The sequence below is a fragment of the Anomaloglossus baeobatrachus genome, chromosome 2, assembly GCF_048569485.1.
Source record: "Anomaloglossus baeobatrachus isolate aAnoBae1 chromosome 2, aAnoBae1.hap1, whole genome shotgun sequence".
In the NCBI taxonomy this organism is placed as follows: Eukaryota; Metazoa; Chordata; class Amphibia; order Anura; family Aromobatidae; genus Anomaloglossus; species Anomaloglossus baeobatrachus.
The window spans coordinates 513,337,804-513,361,462 of record NC_134354.1 but is presented as its reverse complement, the minus strand read 5'-3'; the positions used below and the strand labels follow the sequence as shown (position 1 = coordinate 513,361,462).

The 23,659-nt window shown below is 45.8% G+C and overlaps 1 protein-coding gene across 1 annotated transcript in view; it reads right to left on the bottom strand.

The window, feature by feature from the left end:
- Positions 1-23,659, bottom strand: part of NXPE3 (neurexophilin and PC-esterase domain family member 3) — a 41,621-nt gene that overhangs the window by 5,656 nt on the left and 12,306 nt on the right. The window contains exons 3-5 of the mRNA XM_075336565.1: positions 14,270-15,024; positions 13,938-14,011; positions 2,954-3,151 (exon numbers count right to left, since the gene is read on the bottom strand). Coding sequence (XP_075192680.1) covers positions 2,954-3,151; positions 13,938-14,011; positions 14,270-15,024 — 1,027 coding nt within the window. The remainder of the gene's footprint in view (positions 1-2,953; positions 3,152-13,937; positions 14,012-14,269; positions 15,025-23,659) is intronic.

The following is a 23,659-nucleotide window of genomic DNA, read 5'->3' as shown; positions in this document are numbered from 1 at the left end:
TGGCTTACTCCTGCACAGTATGGAGGCCCACAAGGGATTCACATGTCTTCCAGTGGACCAGTCCGAGCCTGCATACATAGGTAACCATCACACAATGTAATGCTGACTTGTTAGAGTATCTCGAATGAAAACTAGAGGGGTCCAACTACCCTACACTATTCCACCCCACACTATAATCCCAAGAGTAAGAGTGGTGTTGCATTATTTCATGAAGGCCTCTTAATGGCGTTGCTCCTGACTCGCCCCAGGGCTATGGGGTACTTTGTCCCGGGCCATATATGTACGGGGATGCTGTGTCACGGGTGTGCAATGGCTGTTGCCCGGTTCTGTGACCCTGGGGGTCGCTTTAAAAAAGGTTTATATACAGGGGAAATGAAAGAGTTTTTGTCATGACGCCACTTGCGTGTTGCGGCCAGGTAGTTGGAGCCGCCTCTGCACAGTCTATGGCCACTGGGGCTGGTGGTGATGGCAGTTTGGATGTTGGGCCCTCCGCAAGTAGGGCTGAGCCCCAGGGGGTAGATGATTGAGTGCGGCGTGGAAAGAACGGAGACCACACGATGGGAATGCAGTGCAACTGTTGTTTACTCACAGCGATGGTAATGCTGGATGGCTGGTGTGGTGACCTGTTGGCTTCTTTCCCCTGCACCTCTCAGTAGTTTTGTGGAACCCCGTGGCTTGAAGTATCTGGGGGTCCCCTCCTGTTAGTCGCCAGGCTCTGGTCCGTATGGCGGGCAGTGTGAGCCCTGTAGGGTCAGTGTTCTGTTCCGGTCCCTGGCTCTCTCGTTACTGCTGGTGCCCCTGGATTCTTGGGTCAGTGAGGGCCAGGATGGTCCCCTCACTGTGTAGGTATTTGTCAGGCAGCTTGAAGCGTTCACCTAACCTAGGGCCCTGTCGGTGCTTTGGTTCCAGGGGTACCTCGTCGTACCCTCCCTGGCAACCACTCTCCTGTGCAAGTCAAGTCCCTGCTACACGACCCTGTCTCGAGACACGTCTGTCTCCTACTACTGTCACTATTGACTGACTTACTGTTTTTCTCCTCCCCCCGGGTTGTTGGCTAGTGGACTGGATCGGCTCTACCCCTAGGTGGCCATCCATTGGGTCCCCATCTAGTCAGTCACCCCCTGATTGGGTGAGGGAACTGAGGATGTTATGTGTTTTGGTGGTACCGGCACTGGGCTTCCAGGTCCCTGGGGGTAGGCCCTGCATCTTTGACAGGATGCAGTACTTAGTAGTGCCCTGAAGGGTTCAGGGGCGCTACACTCACATGGATTCCAAGTCAATCCTCTTCTGTCATTGCATACAAGACAATATTGGGATTCATTTCTGAACAAGATCAGGATAGACCTTCATTGCAGCCTTTTTTGTTGTTTTGCTCTACACCATCATAGCCCTTGAAAACGGTCTTGTGAGGCCAGTGAAGAGCTTTCACAAGAAATATTACACCAGTCCTACTTCAGGGACTATGGTGTGGGTTAGCATAATGTACAGTACCTGAAACCGTCTAGTGTTTATTCCAGGTGTATTTGGTTGTGAAACCAGTGTATGGTCATTTGTCACAAATGTCCCAGGAGCCATTTCTCCAGACTCATAAGCCACATGTTACTTGGGCTACTGTGAGCAGCCTGAAGGCCTAAATTTGTTACCATCAAATAGATATACTACGGCACTCAAAAAACTTTGTAGAACAAATGAATTTTTAGTTATGCTTAAGGCCAATGTGATGTTTCGGTCTATTTGACCTACAAAAGCACTTGGAGCAGCATATGTCAGCAGTACAGAACAGCTCTTCCTCACAGTCTGCTAAATCACATGTTTATGCTGACAGTCCATCTTGCTTTGACCAAGATAGATTTGAGCAGCTTATTTTAGAGTAAATGATGAGTTCAGTAAATAGTAGGGAGAGGAAGAAGTGGCTCATAAGTGTAGAAAGTAGGAGATTTATCTGTTAAGATATATTGGAAAGCTTCTTATGTTCACTTGTATTATTTATTTCTAAAGGATTCATTTCATAATTGATATATATTACTTATCTACAGAATAGATGATTAATGTCCTGAGCCCCCATTTCTGTACTTGGCGGTTTCCCTCAATCCCTAACACTAAAAGTGTCAGGGCGCCCTACTCCTGTTCATTTCAGACCCCTTCTCACTTTCATTCATCTTGTAGATAGGTGATAAATATTCATTGTGGATAACCCTTCAAAGACTTAAACCTCTTTTTTAATAATGAAGTATTACTCTTTTAGGAATCTAATGGTTATTCATTGTACTGTATAATGAGAAGACATACAATTTAGTTTATACAACTACTTCTGTCGGACTTTTTTCATCTGTTCCAGTGCAGGTTTTGTTACTAGACAGCGTAAATGATTGTACTGGATCTCAGATGAAACAAGCACATTAAATGACCAGAAGAGATTGTTATCCACAATTATTTGAAAGAAGAGATCTCTCTAAAAACTCAGAAACTGGAAAACCAAAATAAAATAGCTTCCAGCAAACCTTGTCCATTTTTTGAGACATTTTTTGCAATGGCGTTTCACTAAAAACTTTGTTTTTTGCATGCTCTTTGTTTTTCTGCACGTTACACTTTTATGATGTCTGTAGTGAATACTTAGCTGAGAAGAGCTCAGAAAAAGACAAAAAAGATTTACACACTGGCTATCAGACTGACTGATTCTCAGTTAACTCATTCTGCCAGCGATAGACAGTACAGCACAGAGGCGACAGAAGCCAAACTGTGCAATATTTTTAATGAAACCCAATAAATTATTCTTGGCCCTAAAAACATGCATTTTAGTAAAAATATTTATTTCCAGAAAAGATCGACAACTTCTTTATAAGTAGAAAAGGCTTTAAAGCTACAACATTTCAGGGCTAATATTATTTCAGAAGATATTATAAAGCAAGTTACTTTTTATACTATGATGTATGAGAAACAAAATGAAGCTGACCTGGCACGACATCCGTGAGATATTCAAACCACTGCCGTATCGTCGAGTCCCCAAACAAATGCACCACCTTCCCTTGTAAACAATCAGTGATGTCAGAAGACTGGTCGAACTGCCACAGTATGGTTCTCCCAGACATCCATTGATCTCGATAATAATAACCAGACGGAAGAAACTTAGAGCTGCTAAGAAAATATTTCTCTAAAAAACGAGAATAGAAAATCATACATTTGATACATTGCCACATAACAATCATCAATTGTCTTCACATTTTAAAACTTAAAATGACTTAAAAAATATTTACTCAGGTTTGTGAAGCATAAAGATTACAGTCACAATTATGGCAGATCTGTCAGGTCTCTATTTTATTGTGGCATATAACTGTTTAATATTTGACTAAGCATTCAACGAACAAGTCAAGACCAGCTGGGCGTCAGATAAGATCCACTTTGGTAATTGTCCTATTTGTGTACAGCACTAACTTAAAGGCCCTGTACACACTGAGACTTTCTAGCGATCCCACCTCCGATCCCGACCTGGCTGGGATCGCTGGAAATTCTCTAAACAGTCGCTGGTGAGCTGTCAAACAGGCAGATCTGGCCAACGATGTAGCAGCGTTTAGAGACTTTCCAGCAATCCCGGACCTGCAGAATGACCTCGCTGGTAGGGAACGCTATAGCACGCTTACGGGCTGGATTTTAAAAGTCGCTAACGATGTCGTTGTAACGGTGTCAAACACACCGATGCATGCTGCGCAGCGGGAAAAAAAAAGGACCAAAAATTGGTCCTGAAAGATTTGTAGCGATCAGCGACCTCACAGCGGGGGCCAGGTCGCTAATGCGTGTCACACACTGCAATGTCGCTGGGGAGCTCACTTTTACGTCACAAAACTGGTGAAGTTACAGCGATATCGCTAGCGATGTTGCAGTGTGTAAAGGGCCCTTTAGATGCCCGATGTCATATTGTATATAAGAGAGGTGTCAGGCAGCAATATAGGCTTGTGCGCACGTTGCGTAATTGCATGTATTTACGCTGCGTATTGCAGCGTAAATACATGCATCCTGCGTCCCCTGCACAATCTATGTAGATTGTGCATGAGACGTGCACACGATGCTTTTATGAACACAGCGATTTGGGTGCTAAAATTTTGCCCCAAATCCGTGTGTTCATAAAATGAGCATGTCAATTATTCCGTGCGCTTTGGATGTAGCTCCCACTCTGTCTATGGTGGAGGCAGCAGCCAGAGCGCATAAAATCGGCTTTTTTTGTACAAAAAAACCCTACATCCATTATGCAGTGCTTCTGCAGCGATTTGACACGCACATATGCTTTCAAATCGCTGCAGAAAATTTAGCAGTTACATACGCATGAGCCCTATAATTGCTGCCGAAAGGAACAGAAAATCTTGTGTCTTGTTTCACCCAACCACACACATTGAATGACAGCTGTACCTGCACACAAAGAAAAGCTGGTAACCATTCTTAGTGTTTGGTGGAACTAAAGGAGGCTTTACACGCTACGATATCGTTAATGTTTTATCGTTGGGGTCACGTCGTTAGTGACACACATCCGGCAGCATTAACGTTATCGCAGTGTGTGACATTTATGAGCGATTTTGAATCGTTGCAAAAACGTTCAAAATCACTCATCGGTGACATGCCCCCCTATTCTCATAAATCGCTGCTGCTACAGCTAGCGATGTAGTTCCTCATTGCTGCGGCAGCACACATCGCTATGTGTGACGCTGCAGGAACGAAGAACCTCTCCTTACCTGCCTCCGGCCGCAATGCGGAAGGAAGGTGGTGGGCAGGATGTTACGTCCCGTTCATCTCCGCCCCTACGCTTCTAATGGGCGACCACTCAGTGACGTCGATGTAACGCTGCACAGACCGCTTCGCCGGTCACAGCGACTTTGCTAGGCAGGTAAGTAGTGTGATGGGTCCGGGCGATGTTGTGTGGCACGGGCAGCGATTTGCCCGTGTCGCACAAACGATGGGGGCGGGAACGCACACTAGTGATATCGGTACTGATATCACAGCGTGTAAAGCGGCCTTTAGTCTGAGATTTCTTAGGACTCTTGGTATTAAACCATTATTTACTTAGATACACTGAATAATAAAAGGAAACGACCAGTATATATCCCGAAGGCCAGCATCTAACCCCTCTATTAGAGCATGTAATACAGAACACTTGAGGAGGCTTTAAAATACTAGATGGGCATCATTTTTAGTATCTATGGAGTCTTCATATTTCTCATGTGACCAAATATTAAAGATTTTAGTCCTTTCTTAAAAGTAAGTTCTTAAAGGGAACCTGTCAGGTCAAAAAAGCATTCTGACCTACAAGCAGCAGCCTGTGTGAGCTGCTAACCCCTTCCTACCCATCTCTGTGTTGTTATATTGTGTAATATGAAAGTAATAAAATAACGTTTTATTATTGTCATATTCCCTATGTAAATGATAGTGCCTCTAGCCCCATGGGCATCTCATCGCATGTAATAAAGAGTAGATCCATCTTAAATAGATGTTGTGTGCACAGACTCATAGGGTGAGTGGTCAGTAAGGGGCGCCACCACTTAAAGTGCCTATGGCAGCACGAAGGCCAAATAAAGCCCTGCTTGGTAGAGAAAATAGAGTGAATAAATTGAATGAGGAAAGATGGCCTGTCACCTCTCCTGGCATGCTTGTTTTAGTAAATAATGGTATAAGCCATGAAATAACAGTTTGCTTTTAAAGGGAATCTGTCAGCAAGTTTTTGCTACCTCATCTGAGATCAGCATAATGTAGGTAAAGAGGCTCTGAATCAAATGATGTATCACTTAGATTACAGATTGCAGCAGTTCTAACACAGTCAGAATTTTTACATTTAGCTATGTAGCAGAGCTGAGAGTCTTGTCCCGCCCACACCAGGCTCTCAATAGAGACTGTACATTGACAGTGAGGTGCCAAGCACAGGAGGGGGCGCGTCGGACTGCCAAGCATGTGACATTGTAGTCCAAGCAATTAGTCTTTCCGCTGGTTAAACAAACATAGCAAATAAGCAACAGATTGACCTTGACAAGACAGTCATCCCAGAATTCTACATTTTAACCCTTGCAGCATGCTGTGTTCAGCTTACATAGCAAAAGCCTGCTGACAGATTCCCTTTAAAACCTGCTATGATGTCATTGTTCTACATGAAAATCTATAAATAAATTGTAAACAGGGTATATTACTAATTTCCTTGTTATGGTAATAGGGTGTATCACTACACAGTCTGGCAGCGATTGGACCAAGCATCTGGCGACAAGCCTATTGACGTGGGAAATGGTAACATTTAGTAATAAGAACAAGTAGATTCTAATGTATTTATCTAATATATAAAGCTGAATGTGTGTGTGTGTGTGTGTGTGTGTGTGTGTGTGTGTGTGTGTGTGTGTGTGTGTGTGTGTGTGTGTATGTCCGGGTTTGGCATCTGCACCGTCGCAGCTACAGCCACAAAATTTTGCACACTCACACTTCTGGACCCCAAGAGCGTCATAAGCTATGTTTTGAGGGGAAATTTTAACCCCGCGCTTTACAGTTATTCACCAAAAAACCTGCCTCCATTAAAGCGAATGGAGCTGGGAGCCACAGTGCAGCCAGAACTTCAGAAGAATGCGCAGACACGCCCTTATATGGAATGTTGGCATGTCACAATGCAGCCAGGGAAAGAGACAGTCACAGACAGGGTAAGAAACAGACACAAAAAGACAGACAAAGAGACAGGCTGACAGGGAAAGAGACAGACAAAGAGACAGAGACAGACACAGGGAAACAGACAGACAGGGAAAGAAAGGAAAAGAGACAGACAGGGTAAGAGACAGACAAAGACAGGTAAAGAGACAGACAGGGTAAGAGACAGACAAAGACAGGAAAAGAGACAGACAGGGAACGTGACAGAGATAGATAGACAGACAGGGAAAGAGATAGATAGACAGACTGGGAAAGAGATTGAGACAGACTGAGAAAGAGACAGTCAGACACAGACAGACAAAGAGATAGAGACAGAGAGATATATACAGAGGGGGAGACAGACAGAGAATGGGAGAGAAACAGAGAGACAGTTACTATCCCGGGCGTTAATACATTCTATTTATACATTCCATCCCAACAGTTATTAACCCGGGCGAAGCCGGGTAGTACAGCTAGTAATATATAAAGCCGTGTGTGTGTGTGTGTGTGTGTGTGTGTGTGTGTGTGTGTGTGTGTGTGTGTATATATGTGTCTGTGTATGTCCGGGATTGGCATCTGCACCGACGCAGCTACAGCCACAAAATTTTGCACACTCACACTTCTGGACCCAAACAGCGTCATAGGCTATGTTTAGAGGTTAAATTTTAACCCTGCGCTTTACAGTTATTCACCAAAAAACCTGCCTCAATTAAAGCGAATGGAGCTGGGAGCCACAGTGCAGCCAGAACTTCAGAAGAATGCGCAGCCACGCCCTTATATGGAATGTTGGTGTGTCACAATGCAGCCAGGGAAAGAAACAGACACAGACAGGGAAAGAGGCAGACACAGACAGGCTAAGAAACAGACATAGACAGGGTAACAGACACAAAGAGACAGACAAAGAGACAGACTGACAGGTAAAGCGACAGACAGGGAAAGAGAGGGAAAGAGAGAGACAGGTAAAGAGACAGACAAAAAGACAGACACAGGGAAAGAGACAGAGAGGGAAAGAGGGAAAGAGACAGACAGGGAAAGAGACAGACAGAGAAAGTGACAGAGATAGATAGACAGACAGGGAAAGAGATACCGTATTTTTCGCTTTATAAGACGCACTTTTGTTCCCCCAAATTTTGGGGGAAATTAGGGGGTGCGTCTTATAAGCCGAATATACGGGGGGGGGTATACAGTCAGGGCCAGAAATATTTGGACAGTTTTGTTGTTATTTTAGCTGTTTACAAAAACATGTTCAGAAACACAATTATATATATAATATGGGCTGAAAGTGCATACTCCCAGCTGCAATATGAGAGTTTTCACATCCAAATCGGAGAAAGGGTTTAGGAATCATAGCTCTGTAATGCATAGCCTCCTCTTTTTCAAGGGACCAAAAGTAATTGGACAAGGGACTCTAAGGGCTGCAATTAACTCTGAAGGCGTCTCCCTCGTTAACCTGTAATCAATGAAGTAGTTAAAAGGTCTGGGGTTGATTACAGGTGTGTGGTTTTGCATTTGGAAGCTGTTGCTGTGACCAGACAACATGCGGTCTAAGGAACTCTCAATTGAGGTGAAGCAGAACATCCTGAGGCTGAAAAAAAAGAAAAAATCCATCAGAGAGATAGCAGACATGCTTGGAGTAGCAAAATCAACAGTCAGGTACATTCTGAGAAAAAAGGAATTGACTGGTGAGCTTGGGAACTCAAAAAGGCCTGGGCGTCAACGGATGACAACAGTGGTGGATGATCGCATACTTTCTTTGGTGAAGAAGAACCCATTCACAACATCAACTGAAGTCCAGAACACTCTCAGTGAAGTAGGTGTATCTGTCTCTAAGTCAACAGTAAAGAGAAGACTCCATGAAAGTAAATACAAAGGGTTCACATCTAGATGCAAACCATTCATCAATTCCAAAAATAGACAGGCCAGAGTTAAATTTGCTGAAAAACACCTCATGAAGCCAGCTCAGTTGTGGAAAAGTATTCTATGGACAGATGAGACAAAGATCAACCTGTACCAGAATGATGGGAAGAAAAAAGTTTGGAGAAGAAAGGGAACGGCACATGATCCAAGGCACACCACATCCTCTGTAAAACATGGTGGAGGCAACGTGATGGCATGGGCATGCATGGCTTTCAATGGCACTGGGTCACTTGTGTTTATTGATGACATAACAGCAGACAAGAGTAGCCGGATGAATTCTGAAGTGTACAGGGATATACTTTCAGCCCAGATTCAGCCAAATGCCGCAAAGTTGATCGGACGGCGCTTCATAGTACAGATGGACAATGACCCCAAGCATACAGCCAAAGCTACCCAGGAGTTCATGAGTGCAAAAAAGTGGAACATTCTGCAATGGCCAAGTCAATCACCAGATCTTAACCCAATTGAGCATGCATTTCACTTGCTCAAATCCAGACTTAAGACGGAAAGACCCACAAACAAGCAAGACCTGAAGGCTGCGGCTGTAAAGGCCTGGCAAAGCATTAAGGAGGAAACCCAGTGTTTGGTGATGTCCATGGGTTCCAGACTTAAGGCAGTGATTGCCTCCAAAGGATTCGCAACAAAATATTGAAAATAAAAATATTTTGTTTGGGTTTGGTTTATTTGTCCAATTACTTTTGACCTCCTAAAATGTGGAGTGTTTGTAAAGAAATGTGTACAATTCCTACAATTTCTATCAGATATTTTTGTTCAAACCTTCAAATTAAACGTTACAATCTGCACTTGAATTCTGTTGTAGAGGTTTCATTTCAAATCCAATGTGGTGGCATGCAGAGCCCAACTCGCGAAAATTGTGTCACTGTCCAAATATTTCTGGACCTAACTGTATATATATGTACACTGCAGGGTCCAGGGGAGGTGGGGGCGCTGTGCCAGGGGCAGGTGAACGCTGCGACGGCAGCATTTGATCTCCTGCTCCCGCTCATATAATATGCACAGCCGCTGTCCATCTACGGTGGTGCTGAAATCGCACTGCAGTGAGGGGCTGGGGCAGCGGTGCATATTATATGTCTCTGCGCGCCCCTGTGATCGCACATGCCCCCCCTGTGTTAGATTTGGCCCCCATGCTGCTGCTCATTCTAAAATTAAAAAGCTTTACTTACCCCCTCCAGCGTTTCTCCCCCATGTCCCTGCTTCCACTGTGATCAGGCAGGCAGAGATCTCAGTCTGCTGTGCCGATCACATGACCGCACTGAGAACCAGGAAGTAAGGAAGAGAAGCACGGAGGGAGACAGGAGGGAGATAAACGCTGGAGGAGGTAAGGAAAGAGTCTTTTATTTTACTATGGGCAGCAGCCTGGGGGTGATATCTAACACAGGTGGACTTGTGCGATCTATAGGGGCCATGGGCAGCACTATGGGGGCGATATCTAACACAGGGGGACTTGTGCGATCTATAGGGGCCATGGGCAGCACTATGGGGGCGATATCTAACACAGGGGGACTTGTGCGATCTATATAGGGGCCATGGGCAGCACTATGGGGTTGATATGTAACACAGGGGGACTTGTGCGATCTATATAGGGGCCATGGGCGGCACTATGGGGTTGATATGTAACACAGGGGGACTTGTGCGATCTATATAGGGGCCATGGGCAGCACTATGGGGGCGATATCTAACACAGGGGGACTTGTGCAATCTATATAGGGGCCATGGGCAGCACTATGGGGACGATATCTAACACAGGGAGACTTGTGCGATCTATAGGGACCATGGGCAGCAGCATGGGGGCGCTATCTAACACAGGGGAATGTGTGCAATTCATGGGGGACCATAGGCAGCACAGGGGAATGTATGCAATCCATAGGGGACCATAGGCAGCACAGGGGAATGTATGCAATCCATAGGGGGCCATAGGCAGCAGAGGGGAACGTGTGCAATCCATAGGGGGCCATAGGCAGCACGGGGGAATGTATGCAATCCATAGGGGGCCATAGGCCGCACAGGGGAATGTATGCAATCCATAGGGGGCCATAGGCAGCACAGGGGAACGTGTGCCATTACAAAGGGGGCTATATTCAATATAAGGGGGCCATATCCAGATTAAGGGGGGCTAATTTTAGGATGGGGGGCTATGAGGGACATATACCCTATATGATTTGTTAGAGGGACACTGGCATTATAAGATGGACCCCATTTAACATTAAAAAAAAAATTCTCTTTTCCTTCACCAAATTTGGGGGTGCGTCTTATAATCAGGTGCGTCTTATAAAGCTAAAAATACGGTAGATAGACAGACAGGGAAATAGACAGAGACAGACAGGGAAAGAGACAGACAGACAAAGAGATAGAGAGATATATACAGAGGGGGAGATAGACAGAGAATGAGAGAGAAACAGAGAGACAGTTACTATCCCGGGCAGTGCCAGATGTGAACAAGGGGGACTTAAAGAATGAGAGCGATGGCGCCAAAGAGTATATACCGTACAGTTGCTAAGGTGGGGCCCCGACATGGGATACTCACCACACTCGGGGATATGAACACACACACAAAATGCACCACATACTGCCACGTACTTGAACACATATACCACCCTCAGCACACATTTCACCACATATACACCAACCTCGCCACATAATCGCCCTAAAACACACACAAGTCTGGTATTATCCTTCAAAAATAAAAATCTGATTAATAAGCAGCCAAACTACAAGAACAACAAATGTACCACATAGGAAATACGGCAGCTGTCAGTCACATGACCTGTCTATTTTGTGTATGTGTGAGCTAATATATACTGTCAAGGGGGAGGGCTTTCTGTTGCCTGGAGATTTAATATAGGCAACAATTTAATAATTACATTTCTATCTATTTGTTTTGTGTTTTTTGTGTGCAGAATACATTTTTGTTAATACATTCTATTTTGTTAACAGCAATTATTAACCCGGGCGAAGCCAGGTAGTACAGCTAGTACAATTTAAAAAGGGTCTAAAAAAAAATTCCCATCCTTGTAAAAAAACAAACTTAATGATCCTCACCTACTAGCATTGGAAGTTCCAATGTAATCCAATGGTGTAATGTCCCAAGACGGCTATCAAATTATATGGAATTTCATTCTGAACAAGGCTCCTTAGGGTACTCACAATCAGCAGCAGGTATGGAATTTCTCATGAAATCTCATAATGGAATTCAGGGTTTGGAAACTTATGATAATGTTCCAGAATGTGATAACATTATTATATTTGAATAAATGTTGATTTTTTTTAAACTCAAGAATCAATGTACATTGTAGTTCATGGAAAAAGAAAAATAAGACATCCCCTGAAAATAAGACCTAACCCATATTTTGGAGCAAAAAATAATATAATACCCTGTCTTATTTTTAGGTAAACAAGATATCAGAAAACACCTGGGAATGGTCAACGTCACTTATAAGCAAATGCTTGCTGTTTTTGGAACCCGTAACCTTATGTTAATAAAAAAAAATGAAAGTTAAGACTGAACATAAAAAGAACCTGTCATTTTTCAATAGAGATGAAAAAGAAAAGAAGAGAGTTTTTCTGAGTGAGTCGATTTTCAGACTTGACCCACTCCTTAACGCCTTCACCCCCAGGCGATTTTCCATTTTTTGTTTTTGTTGTTCCCCTTCTTTCGAGAGCCGTAACTCTTATTTTTCCGTCAATCTTGCCATATAAGGGCTTATTTTTTTAAAGGACGAGTTGTACTTTTAAATGAAACAATGAGTTTTACCATTTAGTGTACTGGAAAACAGCCAAAAAAAATTCCATGTGCAAAAAATTGCAAAAAAGGTGAATCGTACAATTGTTTTTGGGATATTTTATTCAGTGCTCACTATATGGTAAAACTGAGGTGTAGGTGTGATGCCTCAGGTCAGTACGAGTTCTTAAACACCAAACATGTATAGGCTTACTTTTATCTAAGGGGTTAAAAAAAAATTCACAAGCGTGTCCAAAAAAAGTGGCACACTTGTTGCGCTATTTTCCGAAACATGTAGCACCAGTCTTATTTTTTGGCATCTGAGGCTCACTGACTTTATTTTTTGCGTCTCGAGCTGACGTTTTTAACGGTACCATGTTTGTGCAGATGCTACGTTTTGATCGCGTGTTATTTGCGGTGACCAAAAGACATAATTTTGGAGTTTGGAATTTTTTTGCGGCTCCGCAGTTTACCGATCACATTAATTTGTTTTATATTTTGATACTTCGGGCATTTCTGAATGCGGCGATAACAAATGTGTGTATATTTTTTTAACCCTTTAATTTTCAATGGGGCAAATGGGGGTGATTTTGAACTTTTAGGTTTTTTATTTTGTTTTTAATTTTTTTTAAATTTTAATTTTTTTTTTATTTTACTTGGCTCCCTAGGGGGACTATAATGATCAGCAGTCTGATTGCTCATTCGTTTCTGTAGATCACAGCTACACAGCGAGATCTGCTGAAATGCTGCTGTCCTTTCTGCTGGCAGAGAGAGGAAGTGACTCATGATAGCTACAGGAGCCATCACATGACCCTGTGCTACCATGGCAACCATCGGCTCCATGTGATCACGTCATGTGACTTCTGATGGCGGTGGCTGAGCGCTTACCGCGCTGCGCATGTACATCAGGCTATCACATTTTGACAGCCCGATGTAAGGGGTTAACAGGCGTGGGTGGATCGCAGATCCACTTGTGCCTGGGAGGCACACATGTCAGCTATTCAAATCAGCCAACATGCGCAGGGATCTCTGCCGGCTGCCCGCGACAGCCAGCGAGGATTACCCTGACATGATCCATGATGTACCAAGTTTTAGGTGCTGCAAATTTTTGCTGCACCAAAAACGCAGCATTTTACATTTCAAATTTTCAAATCAAAAGTGTATCAAATCCGCAACGTCAACTTTTCTTGCCAGTACGCTGGGTTTATGTGCAGATTTTCCCCATAGAATTGCACAAAATGTGGAAAATCCGCACGTGTGGTTTTAGTGCAGAAATGCAGCAAAAACGCATGTATTTCACACATGAATGTATCAATAAAGGTTTGTCAAAGCCAAATACTAGGGAGTATTAGAAACAAAGCAGCTTTATTTGAAGAATAAATAACATTCCAAAAAGAGTTGAAAACTACAGTGTTAAAAATGCATGTAAAATAAATGCAAGTAACTAAATTTACTGTATATAATAGGTGCAGAAATGCTGCAGTAATTGGGATCACAGCGTAAAAGACGCTGTTTGAATATACCCTAAAACTCTATAGAATAGAGGATGGGGTCTCATCGGTCTGTTCTGCTCTAAATTTATGCCCATAGGAAAAATATATAAGTTTGATAAAATCTAGTTTATTATGAAAAGAAATACCTTTCACTTTCCAAGGATGTACAGTCACTGTGTCAGGACCACTTGCCAGGATAGGTACTTTAATGTTCACACCACTTAAAGGGAAAGGAAAAAAAACACTAAATTAAGGCACTTTCTAACCTAGATGATCAACACTAATTCAATTTATAGAAAGGAATGATGGATCAGAAGAGTCGAACTGGCCCACTAGATTTGTGTCACTTTACAACCCCTCACGGACGTCGGTCTATACAGAATATAGACCACAGCCATAGCCCTTGTCTATGTAGAAGTCCCAAGCATTATGGATCATAAAAGTAAAACAACTAAATAACCCCTTTTATACAAAATACCTTTGAAAGAACATGTTATCATGGAAAGTCAGAAGGTTTTTCATGTAGCCTCCTTTTGCATGATTTACTCGATTTGAGCAGGATAACTTGTCGGGCTTGTAGCAGAACCATGGTTCTCCAGTCGTAATGTCTGAGAAATTGCATATCGGTTGCTTCTCAGGCAGACAAACATTGCACATTGTGGTTTCAGAAAAGTCTCCGGAACGAAACAGACTTTTAAAGTAAACTCTGTCTGGTTTATCTTCACGTAATCGTTGAAGAACTTGAATTCCTTCACTTGGATGAACAAGAATTACTGAAACAGTCACCCTGCCAGGCCATAGTAATGCAAAATACACACTATAGAACCCGTTGTGATGGTCCACCACTTTTCCCACTGCACCAGCTTTCAAGAATGGAGAATAGATTTTTGCTTGCAGATAGTCTCCACCATAGTCCTTTGGTTTTCCTTCAAAGTCATACATTCTCACAAGCACTTCCAATGCATCGCCCACCTTAAAGGGTGACTGAGACTGTAAGATGACAAAGTGACTATGAGCTGCATCTGTACTTTTCATGAACTCAATCTTGTCAAGTGGTGGACTGGGCCAATCCAGAATATTCAGTAGAGTTTTCTGTTCTTCATATTCAGATTTGGACAGAATTTGAAGTCGATAATCACAATAATGTTTTCTCTTTGATATTAATAGAGAATGAGCTGCATCACTGTGTGCATCTGTCCATTCTGGCTCCAGACCCATCCTATGATTCAGATGCTGGCAACGAAAACACAGAAAACCATAAATCAATGTAATACATTTCCTATTATACAGCATGTGATAGGACCTGATTATTTTATAGCATAGTTTCCTATACATATTATGTATTCATGAGAAGCAGGATCCTCCAGCACCCTCAAACATGGTTGGCAGCTTTTTACCTATGTAGAGTAAAAGATGTAGTCTGGCAAGCAGGCTCCCCACGCCACCTAATACCATGAATACATGAGCCGTCCCCAGTAACTTTGTAGGATTAAGCTTCAAACGAGGAGCCTGACAAAGTTACTGCAAATCTTATTGAATAGGTGACAAACCACTGAAATCAGCATATCTGTCAGTACCTTATGCCAAACTCAGAGAGGACATCTGACATTCCAGATTACCTGTAAAGGGGTTCTCTTGGAATAGAAAGAACCTTGGTCATTATTAATTTCTAAATATATTTAATAAACAAATCACAATTATTTTGTCTAGGGAGTTAATCATTATAGATGGAAAATGTCAGCTGTCTTTTTACTAAAAGATACCTGTCATAGTATGCTAGGACAGAGGCCTGTGAGCATCTGCAGTAGCAAGCTGTACTGCTGTAACCTGGAGGTAGATAACTTATATCATATACTGTCCATCAGTATGACATGGTGGATAGCAATATGAACAGCCTCTACTTACCACAGCACCCTTGGTATCTCCAGTATTCGATCAGAAAGACAGAATAGACAGCAGTGTGAGCAGCTTCTTCCTACTTCAGCAACCCTGGTATCACCAGTATTAGATGAGAAAGACAGGGTTGACAGCAGTGTGAGCAGCTTCTTCCTACTTCAGCAACCCTGGTATCACCAGTATTAGATGAGAAAGACAGGGTTGACAGCAGTGTGAGCAGCTTCTTCCTACTTCAGCAACCCTGGTATCACCAGTATTAGATGAGAAAGACAGGGTTGACAGCAGTGTGAACAGCCTCTGTTTACCTCAGCATGCCTGGTATCTCTATTATTAGATCACAAAGATATGGTGGACAGTAGGGTGAGCAGCCTCTTCGTACCTCAGCACCCTTGCTGCCCTTGGATGATAAAGACAGGGTGGATAGCCGTGTGAGCTGCCTTTTTTTACCACCGCACTCCCAGTATTTCCATTATTAGATCACAAAGAAGGGAATTTTGTTTACTTACCGTAAATTCCTTTTCTTCTAGCTCCAATTGGGAGACCCAGACAGTGGGTGTATAGCTACTGCCCTCTGGAGGCCGCACAAAGAACTACACTTAAAAGTGTAAGGCCCCTCCCCTTCTGGCTATACACCCTCCCGTAGGAGTACAGATTCCTCAGTTTTAGTACCAAAGCAAGAAGGAGGAAAGCCAATAACAGTTTCAAAAACAAATTCAATCCGATAACACGATCGGAGAGCTTAAGAAACAACATGAACAACATGTGCACCCGAAAAACGAAACCCTAAGAACAAATAGGGCGGGTGCTGGGTCTCCCAATTGGAGCTAGAAGAAAAGGAATTTACGGTAAGTAAACAAAATTCCCTTCTTCTTTTTCGCTCCTAATTGGGAGACCCAGACAGTGGGACGTCCAAAAGCAGTCCCTGGGTGGGTAAAAAGATACCACATGAACGGGCTGTCAGACAGCCTCCTCCTACAGGTGGGCCACCGCCGCCTGAAGGACCTGTCTACCTAGGCTGGCATCTGCCGAAGCGTAGGTATGCACTTGATAGTGTTTGGTAAACGTGTGCAGACTCGACCAGGTAGCCGCCTGGCACACTTGCTGAGCCGTAGCCTGATGCCGCAATGCCCAGGACGCACCCACGGCTCTGGTAGAATGGGCCTTCAGTCCAGATGGAATCGGAAGCCCAGCAGAACGGTATGTGTGAAGAATTGGTTCCTTGATCCACCGCGCCAGGGTGGATTTGGAAGCTTGCGATCCCTTATGCTGACCAGCGACTAGGACAAAGAGCGCATCAGAACGGCGTAGAGCCGCCGTGCGAGAAATGTAAATCCTGAGTGCTCTCACCAGGTCCAACAGATGTAAACCCTTTTCAAATTGGTGAACTGGATGCGGACACAAAGATGGTAAAGTGATATCCTGATTGAGATGAAAGGAAGAAACCACCTTGGGAGAAAACTCTGGAATTGGACGCAGTACTACCTTGTCTTGGTGAAACACCAGGAAGGGAGATTTGCAAGATAACGCCGCTAGCTCGGACACTCTTCGAAGAGACGTGACCGCCACAAGAAAAACTACCTTTTGTGAAAGCCGAGAAAGGGGAACCTCTTTCAAAGGCTCGAAAGGCGGCTTCTGGAGAGCAATGAGAACCTTGTTCAGATCCCAGGGTTCCAATGGCCGTCTGTAAGGAGGAACGATATGACAAACTCCTTGGAGAAACGTGCGTACTTTAGAAAGCTGTGCCAAGCGCTTCTGAAAGAATACGGATAGCGCGGAGACTTGACCCTTAAGAGAGCTAAGCGACAAACCTTTTTCCAACCCAGACTGCAGGAAGGAAAGAAAAATTGGCAATGCAAATGGCCAGGGAGAAAACCCTTGAGCCAAGCACCACGCTAAGAAAATCTTCCACGTTCTGTGATAGATCTTAGCTGAGGATGGTTTTCTAGCCTGTCTCATTGTGGCAACAACTTTATGGGATAAACCTGAGGCCGCTAGGATCCAGGACTCAATGGCCACACAGTCAGGTTCAGGGCCGCAGAATTCAGATGGAAAAACGGCCCTTGAGACAGCAAATCTGGACGGTCTGGAAGTGTCCACGGTTGGCCTACCGTGAGATGCCACAGATCCGGGTACCACGACCTTCTTGGCCAATCTGGAGCGACGAGTATGGCTCGATGGCAGTCGGACCTGATTTTCCGGAGAACTCTGGGTAACAATGCTAGAGGTGGGAACACATAGGGGAGTCGGAATTGCGACCAATCCTGAACCAAGGCGTCTGCCGCCAGTGCTCGGTGATCGTGAGACCGTGCCATGAAAACTGGGACCTTGTTGTTGTGCCGTGACGCCATCAGATCGACGTCCGGCGTCCCCCAGCGGCAACAGATCTGCTGAAACACGTCCGGGTGAAGGGACCATTCTCCTGCGTCCATGCCCTGGCGACTGAGAAAGTCTGCTTCCCAGTTTTCCACGCCTGGGATGTGAACTGCGGATATGGTGGACGCTCTGCTTTCCACCCACGTCAAAATCCGTTGGACTTCTTGAAACGCTTGGCGACTGCGTGTTCCCCCTTGGTGGTTGATGTACGCCACCGCCGTAGAATTGTCCGACTGAATCCGAATCTGCTTGCCTTCCAGCCATTGTTGGAAGGCTCGCAGGGCAAGATAGATTGCTCTGATTTCCAGAACATTGATCTGCAGGGTGGACTCTTCCAGAGTCCACATCCCCTGAGCCCTGTGGTGGAGATACACCGCTCCCCACCCTGATAGGCTCGCATCCGTCGTGACCACTGCCCAGGACGGGGGAAGGAACGACTTTCCCTGTGACAATGAGGTGGGGAGAAGCCACCAACGCAGAGAGTCCTTGGCAGTCTGAGAGAGGGAGACAGTCCTGTCGAGGGACGTCGATTTCCCGTCCCATTGGCGTAGAATGTCCCATTGTAGAGGGCGCAGATGAAACTGCGCGAAGGGGACTGCCTCCATTGCTGCTACCATCTTTCCTAGGAAATGCATGAGGCGCCTCAGTGAGTGCGACTGGCTCTGAAGGAGAGATTGCACTCCAGTCCGTAGCGAGCACTGCTTGTCCAGTGGAAGCTTCACTATCGCTGAGAGAGTATGAAACTCCATGCCAAGATAAGTCAGAGATTGGGTCGGGGTTAGATGAGACTTTGGAAAGTTGATAATCCACCCGAAACTCTGGAGAGTGTCTAGTGCCACCTTCAGACTGTGTTGGCATGCCTCTTGAGAGGGTGCCTTTATAAGCAGGTCGTCTAGATACGGGATGACCGAGTGACCCTGCGAGTGCAGAACAGCTACTACTGCTGCCATGACCTTGGTGAAGACCCGGGGGGCTGTTGCCAGACCGAAAGGTAACGCTACGAACTGTAGGTGTTCGTCGTGTATGACGAAGCGTAGGAAACGCTGATGCTCTGGTGCGATCGGCACGTGGAGATACGCATCCTTGATATCTATTGATGCTAGAAAATCTCCTTGAGACATTGAGGCTATGACGGAGCGTAGGGATTCCATCCGGAACCTCCTGACTTTTACGTGTCTGTTGAGCAACTTTAGATCCAGGACGGGCCGATACGATCCGTCCTTTTTTGGGACCACAAACAGATTGGAGTAAAAACCGTGACCTTGTTCCTGAAGCGGGACGGAGGTCACCACTCCTTCCGCCTTTAGAGCGGCCACCGCCTGCAACAGAGCATCGGCTCGGTCTGGTGGTGGAGAAGTTCTGAAGAAACGAGTTGGCGGACGAGAACTGAACTCTATCCTGTACCCGTGAGACAGAATATCCCTCACCCAACGGTCTTTGACGTGTGACAGCCAGATGTCGCCAAAGTGGGAAAGCCTCCCACCGACCGCGGGTGTGGGAATCGGAGACCGCAAGTCAGGAGGACGCCGTCTTGGCAACGGTTCCTCCGGCTGTCCTTTTTGGGCGTGACTGAGACCTCCAAGAATCTGAGCGTCTCTGGTCTTTTTGAGTCTTTTTTGACGAGGCGAATTGGGACCTGCCCGGTCCTCGAAAGGACCGATAACCAGACTGACCCTTCCTCTGTTGGGGTCTGTTTTGTCTGTGTTGCGGTAAGGATGAGTCCTTACCCTTGGAGTGTTTGATGATTTCATCCAAACGCTCTCCAAACAATCGGTCACGAGAAAAAGGCAAATTGGTTAAGCACTTCTTGGAATGAGAATCTGCTTTCCAATGTCTCAACCACAGGGCCCTACGCAAAACAACGGAGTTGGCTGACGCCACTGCCGTGCGGCTTGTAGCGTCAAGAACAGCATTAATCGCGTACGACGCGAATGCCGCCATTTGCGAGGTCAATGGTGCTACCTGCGGGGCACATGCACGTGTGACGGAGTCAACTCGCGCAAGCCCGGCTGAGATAGCTTGGAGTGCCCATACGGCCGCAAAAGAAGGCGCTAATGACGCTCCAATCGCTTCATAGATGGATTTCAGCCAGAGCTCCATCTGCCTGTCAGTGGCATCTTTAAGTGCCGCTCCATCTTCAACTGCAACCAAGGATCTAGCTGCAAGCCTGGAAATTGGAGGATCCACTTTTGGACACTGGGTCCAACCCTTGACCACCTCAGGGGGAAAAGGATAGCGTGTATCTTTAAGCCGTTTAGGAAAACGCCTTTCAGGATAAGCGTGGGGTTTCTGGATTGCGTCTCTAAAGTCAGCGTGGTCCAGAAAAGTGCTTAAAGTACGCTTAGGGTATCTGAAATGGATTCTCTCGTGCTGCGAAGCTGACTCCTCCACAAGAGGAGCTGGTGGGGAAATATTTAACATCTTATTGATGTTAAATATAAGATCATTAACTATGGCGTCACCATCTGGTGTATTTAGATTGAGAGCGGTCCCAGGATCAGAATCCTGATCAGTTACGTCCGCCTCATCACCCATAGATTCATCTCGCTGGGATCCTGACCATTGAGATGAATGTGAAGGCCCGTCATAGCGAGCCCGCTTAGGCTGCCCGGGGCCATCGTCCGAGTCAGAGTCTTCACCCTGAGGTGTATATGCCCGTCCCGGAGCTTGGAGCTGAGGGGGACCAGGGGGCAATGATTGCACAGTGTCCGTGGCCTGAAGTACAGGCCTAGCTCGCAATGTGTCAAGAATTTGTGACATAGTGAGAGACATTCTGTCAGCAAAAGCTGCAAACTCAGTTCCTGTCACCTGGACAGCATTCACAGGTGGTACACCCTGGGACACGTCCAGCAGAGGTCCCGACTGTGCAAGCGCCGCAGGCCGAGCACTGCACACAATGGGGGTCCGTGGAGCCTGCCGGTAGAAAAGTCCCACAAGCGGTGCAGGAAGCATATAATGTCTGTGCCTTGGCACCCTTGCGTTTTACGGACGACATGCTGCTGGCTCTCTGCAATGTGAGAGAGTCTATAGCCAAAGGGCGACCAGCGCTATGCAATACAAAGTATTTGTAGAAACAAAATACTAAGAATAATACTGGCACAAGAGGGGGTGAGCCCTGAGGGCTGCTTACCGCCCGCTGAATAGCGGGTAAGAGGCTGCAGATTCCTTGTCTGGGTCTCCCCGGCTCCCCTCTGCAGCTCAGCGTGTCAGCAGGAATGGCTGCCGGCGTCTGTGGAGAGGGGCGGTCCGTGGGAGTTCCCAAACAAAAGTGCGGGAAACAGTGTCCCCTCTGTGCCGATTGTGAGGGCTGGAGTATGTAAAAACGACTCCAGCCCTCAGCGCTGATGCACTGGCCAGCGTCCCGCCCCTCTCCTGACTGGCAGGTCTGGGGGCGGGAACGAACGGAAGCAGGCCGCAAAAGCCGGGGACTCGAGTTATCAGCACGGCCGCCGTAAAAGCGCGGGCCGCGCTGAAGTCCCCGGCGCACCACAAGTGCCAGCCGCGCCGCAGTCCCAGCGGCCGGCATGACCGATTCCTAGACGTGGCCAGCGTCCCGCCCCTCTCCTGACTGGCAGGTCCGGGGGCGGGAACGAACGGAAGCAGGCCGCAAAAGCCGGGGACTCGAGTTATCAGCGCGGCCGCCGTAAAAGCGCGGGCCGCGCTGAAGTCCCCGGCGCACCACAAGTGCCAGCCGCGCCGCAGTCCCAGCGGCCGGCGCGACCGATTCCTAGAAGTGTGCCTGCTTCAGCGAAGCTGAATGAGGCCATGGCACAAGCGCCGTAGCGCTGATGTCCCCCGGCGCACTACAACACCCAGCATGCTGCGGTGTGAGCGCCAAATGCACGGGGACACAGAGTACCTTGAGGAAGCAGGGCCATGTCCCTGATGTACTCCGCTCCATCCAGCATCTTCTCCAGGGGCTGTAGATGGAGCACGGTCTCAGTGCCTGGAGACCGGTAAATCCCACTTCACCCAGAGCCCTGTAAAAAGGGATGGGGAAGGAATCAGCATGTGGGCTCCTGCCGCCGTACCCGCAATGGGTACCTCAACCTTACAAACACCTCCGACATACAGTGGGGTGAGAAGGGAGCATGCTGGGGACACTATATGTGTCCTCTTTTCTTCCATCCGACATAGTCAGCAGCTGCTGCTGACTAAAAACAATGGAGCTATGCGTGCGTGTCTGACCTCCTTGCGCACAAAGCTAAAACTGAGGAATCTGTACTCCTACGGGAGGGTGTATAGCCAGAAGGGGAGGGGCCTTACACTTTTAAGTGTAGTTCTTTGTGCGGCCTCCAGAGGGCAGTAGCTATACACCCACTGTCTGGGTCTCCCAATTAGGAGCGAAAAAGAAAACAGGGTGAACAGCAGTGTGAGCAGCCTCTTCTTACCTCAGCACTCCTGGTATCACCAGTATTAGATGAGAAAGACAGGGTGAACAGCAGACTCTTTTTACCTCATCATCTTTGATATATCCAATATTAGATTGGAAAGACATGGTGAACAGCAGCGTGAGCAGCTTCTTCTTACCCCAGCACTCCTGGTATCTCCAGTATTAGATCAGAAAGATAGGGTAGACAGCAGTGTGAGCAGTTTCTTCTTACCTCAGAACACCTGCTATCACCAGTATTAGATGAGAAAGACAGGGTGGACAGCAGATTCTTTTTACCTCATCATCTTTGGTATATCGAATATTAGATTGAAAAGACATGATGGACAGCAGTGTGAGCAGCTTCTTCTTACTTCAGCACACCTGATATATCCAGTATTAGTTCAGAATATCAACATCCCCAAACATATGAAGTTTGAATTTGTACGACACATGCTCACAAGCATCTGTCCAAGCATTCTACGATAAATTTCTGTCAGAGTATCGACGGCGGGCATTTTACTTCTAGAATATGTCTAACTCTAGACAAAACTATTGTGATTTGCTAATAAAATATATTTAGAAATGTATTCATTCATATTAACATTTCCTTTAGGTATTTATTATTTTCTTTTTCTAGAGAACCCATTTAAGACAAACAACAATATACAATCTAATATCTCGCTTTAAAGGGAGTCTGTTAACCCAAATTGACAGTAATAAACTAAACATTGTGTGGGACTATAGCCCACACAAAAATGCCACTTTTACTGTTCCAATAACTGTCTCAATTCTGCAGCAACCAAAGATCGATGAAATATGTTAACTAAGCTGATTGATGCCTCCATTGTGTGGCTGAGAGGCTCACTGAACGATTTCCCCTATGGCTTTACATGACCTGCCTCCTCTCTAGTGACTGACAGTGTTGGCTTGCCTGAGCTTTCTCTATAGACAGTGCTTGGTCCTGGGAAGCCAGAGAGGAAGGCGGGGAATGCAAAATCAGTGGGCGGAGTCTCTTGACCACAACAAGGGTGCAGCAAGCAGCCTAATTAGCATATTAGATTAAACTTCAGTTTCTGCACAAAGAAGGCAGCAATTAGAGCAATAAAAGTGCAAGTTATATAGGGTCTATATCACCTAAAATGCTGTGTGCTTAGTTTATTCTATCAGTTCTATGCTGACAGACTCCCTTTAAGGCCAGAGTCACACTTGCGAGTACCTCACTTGTAA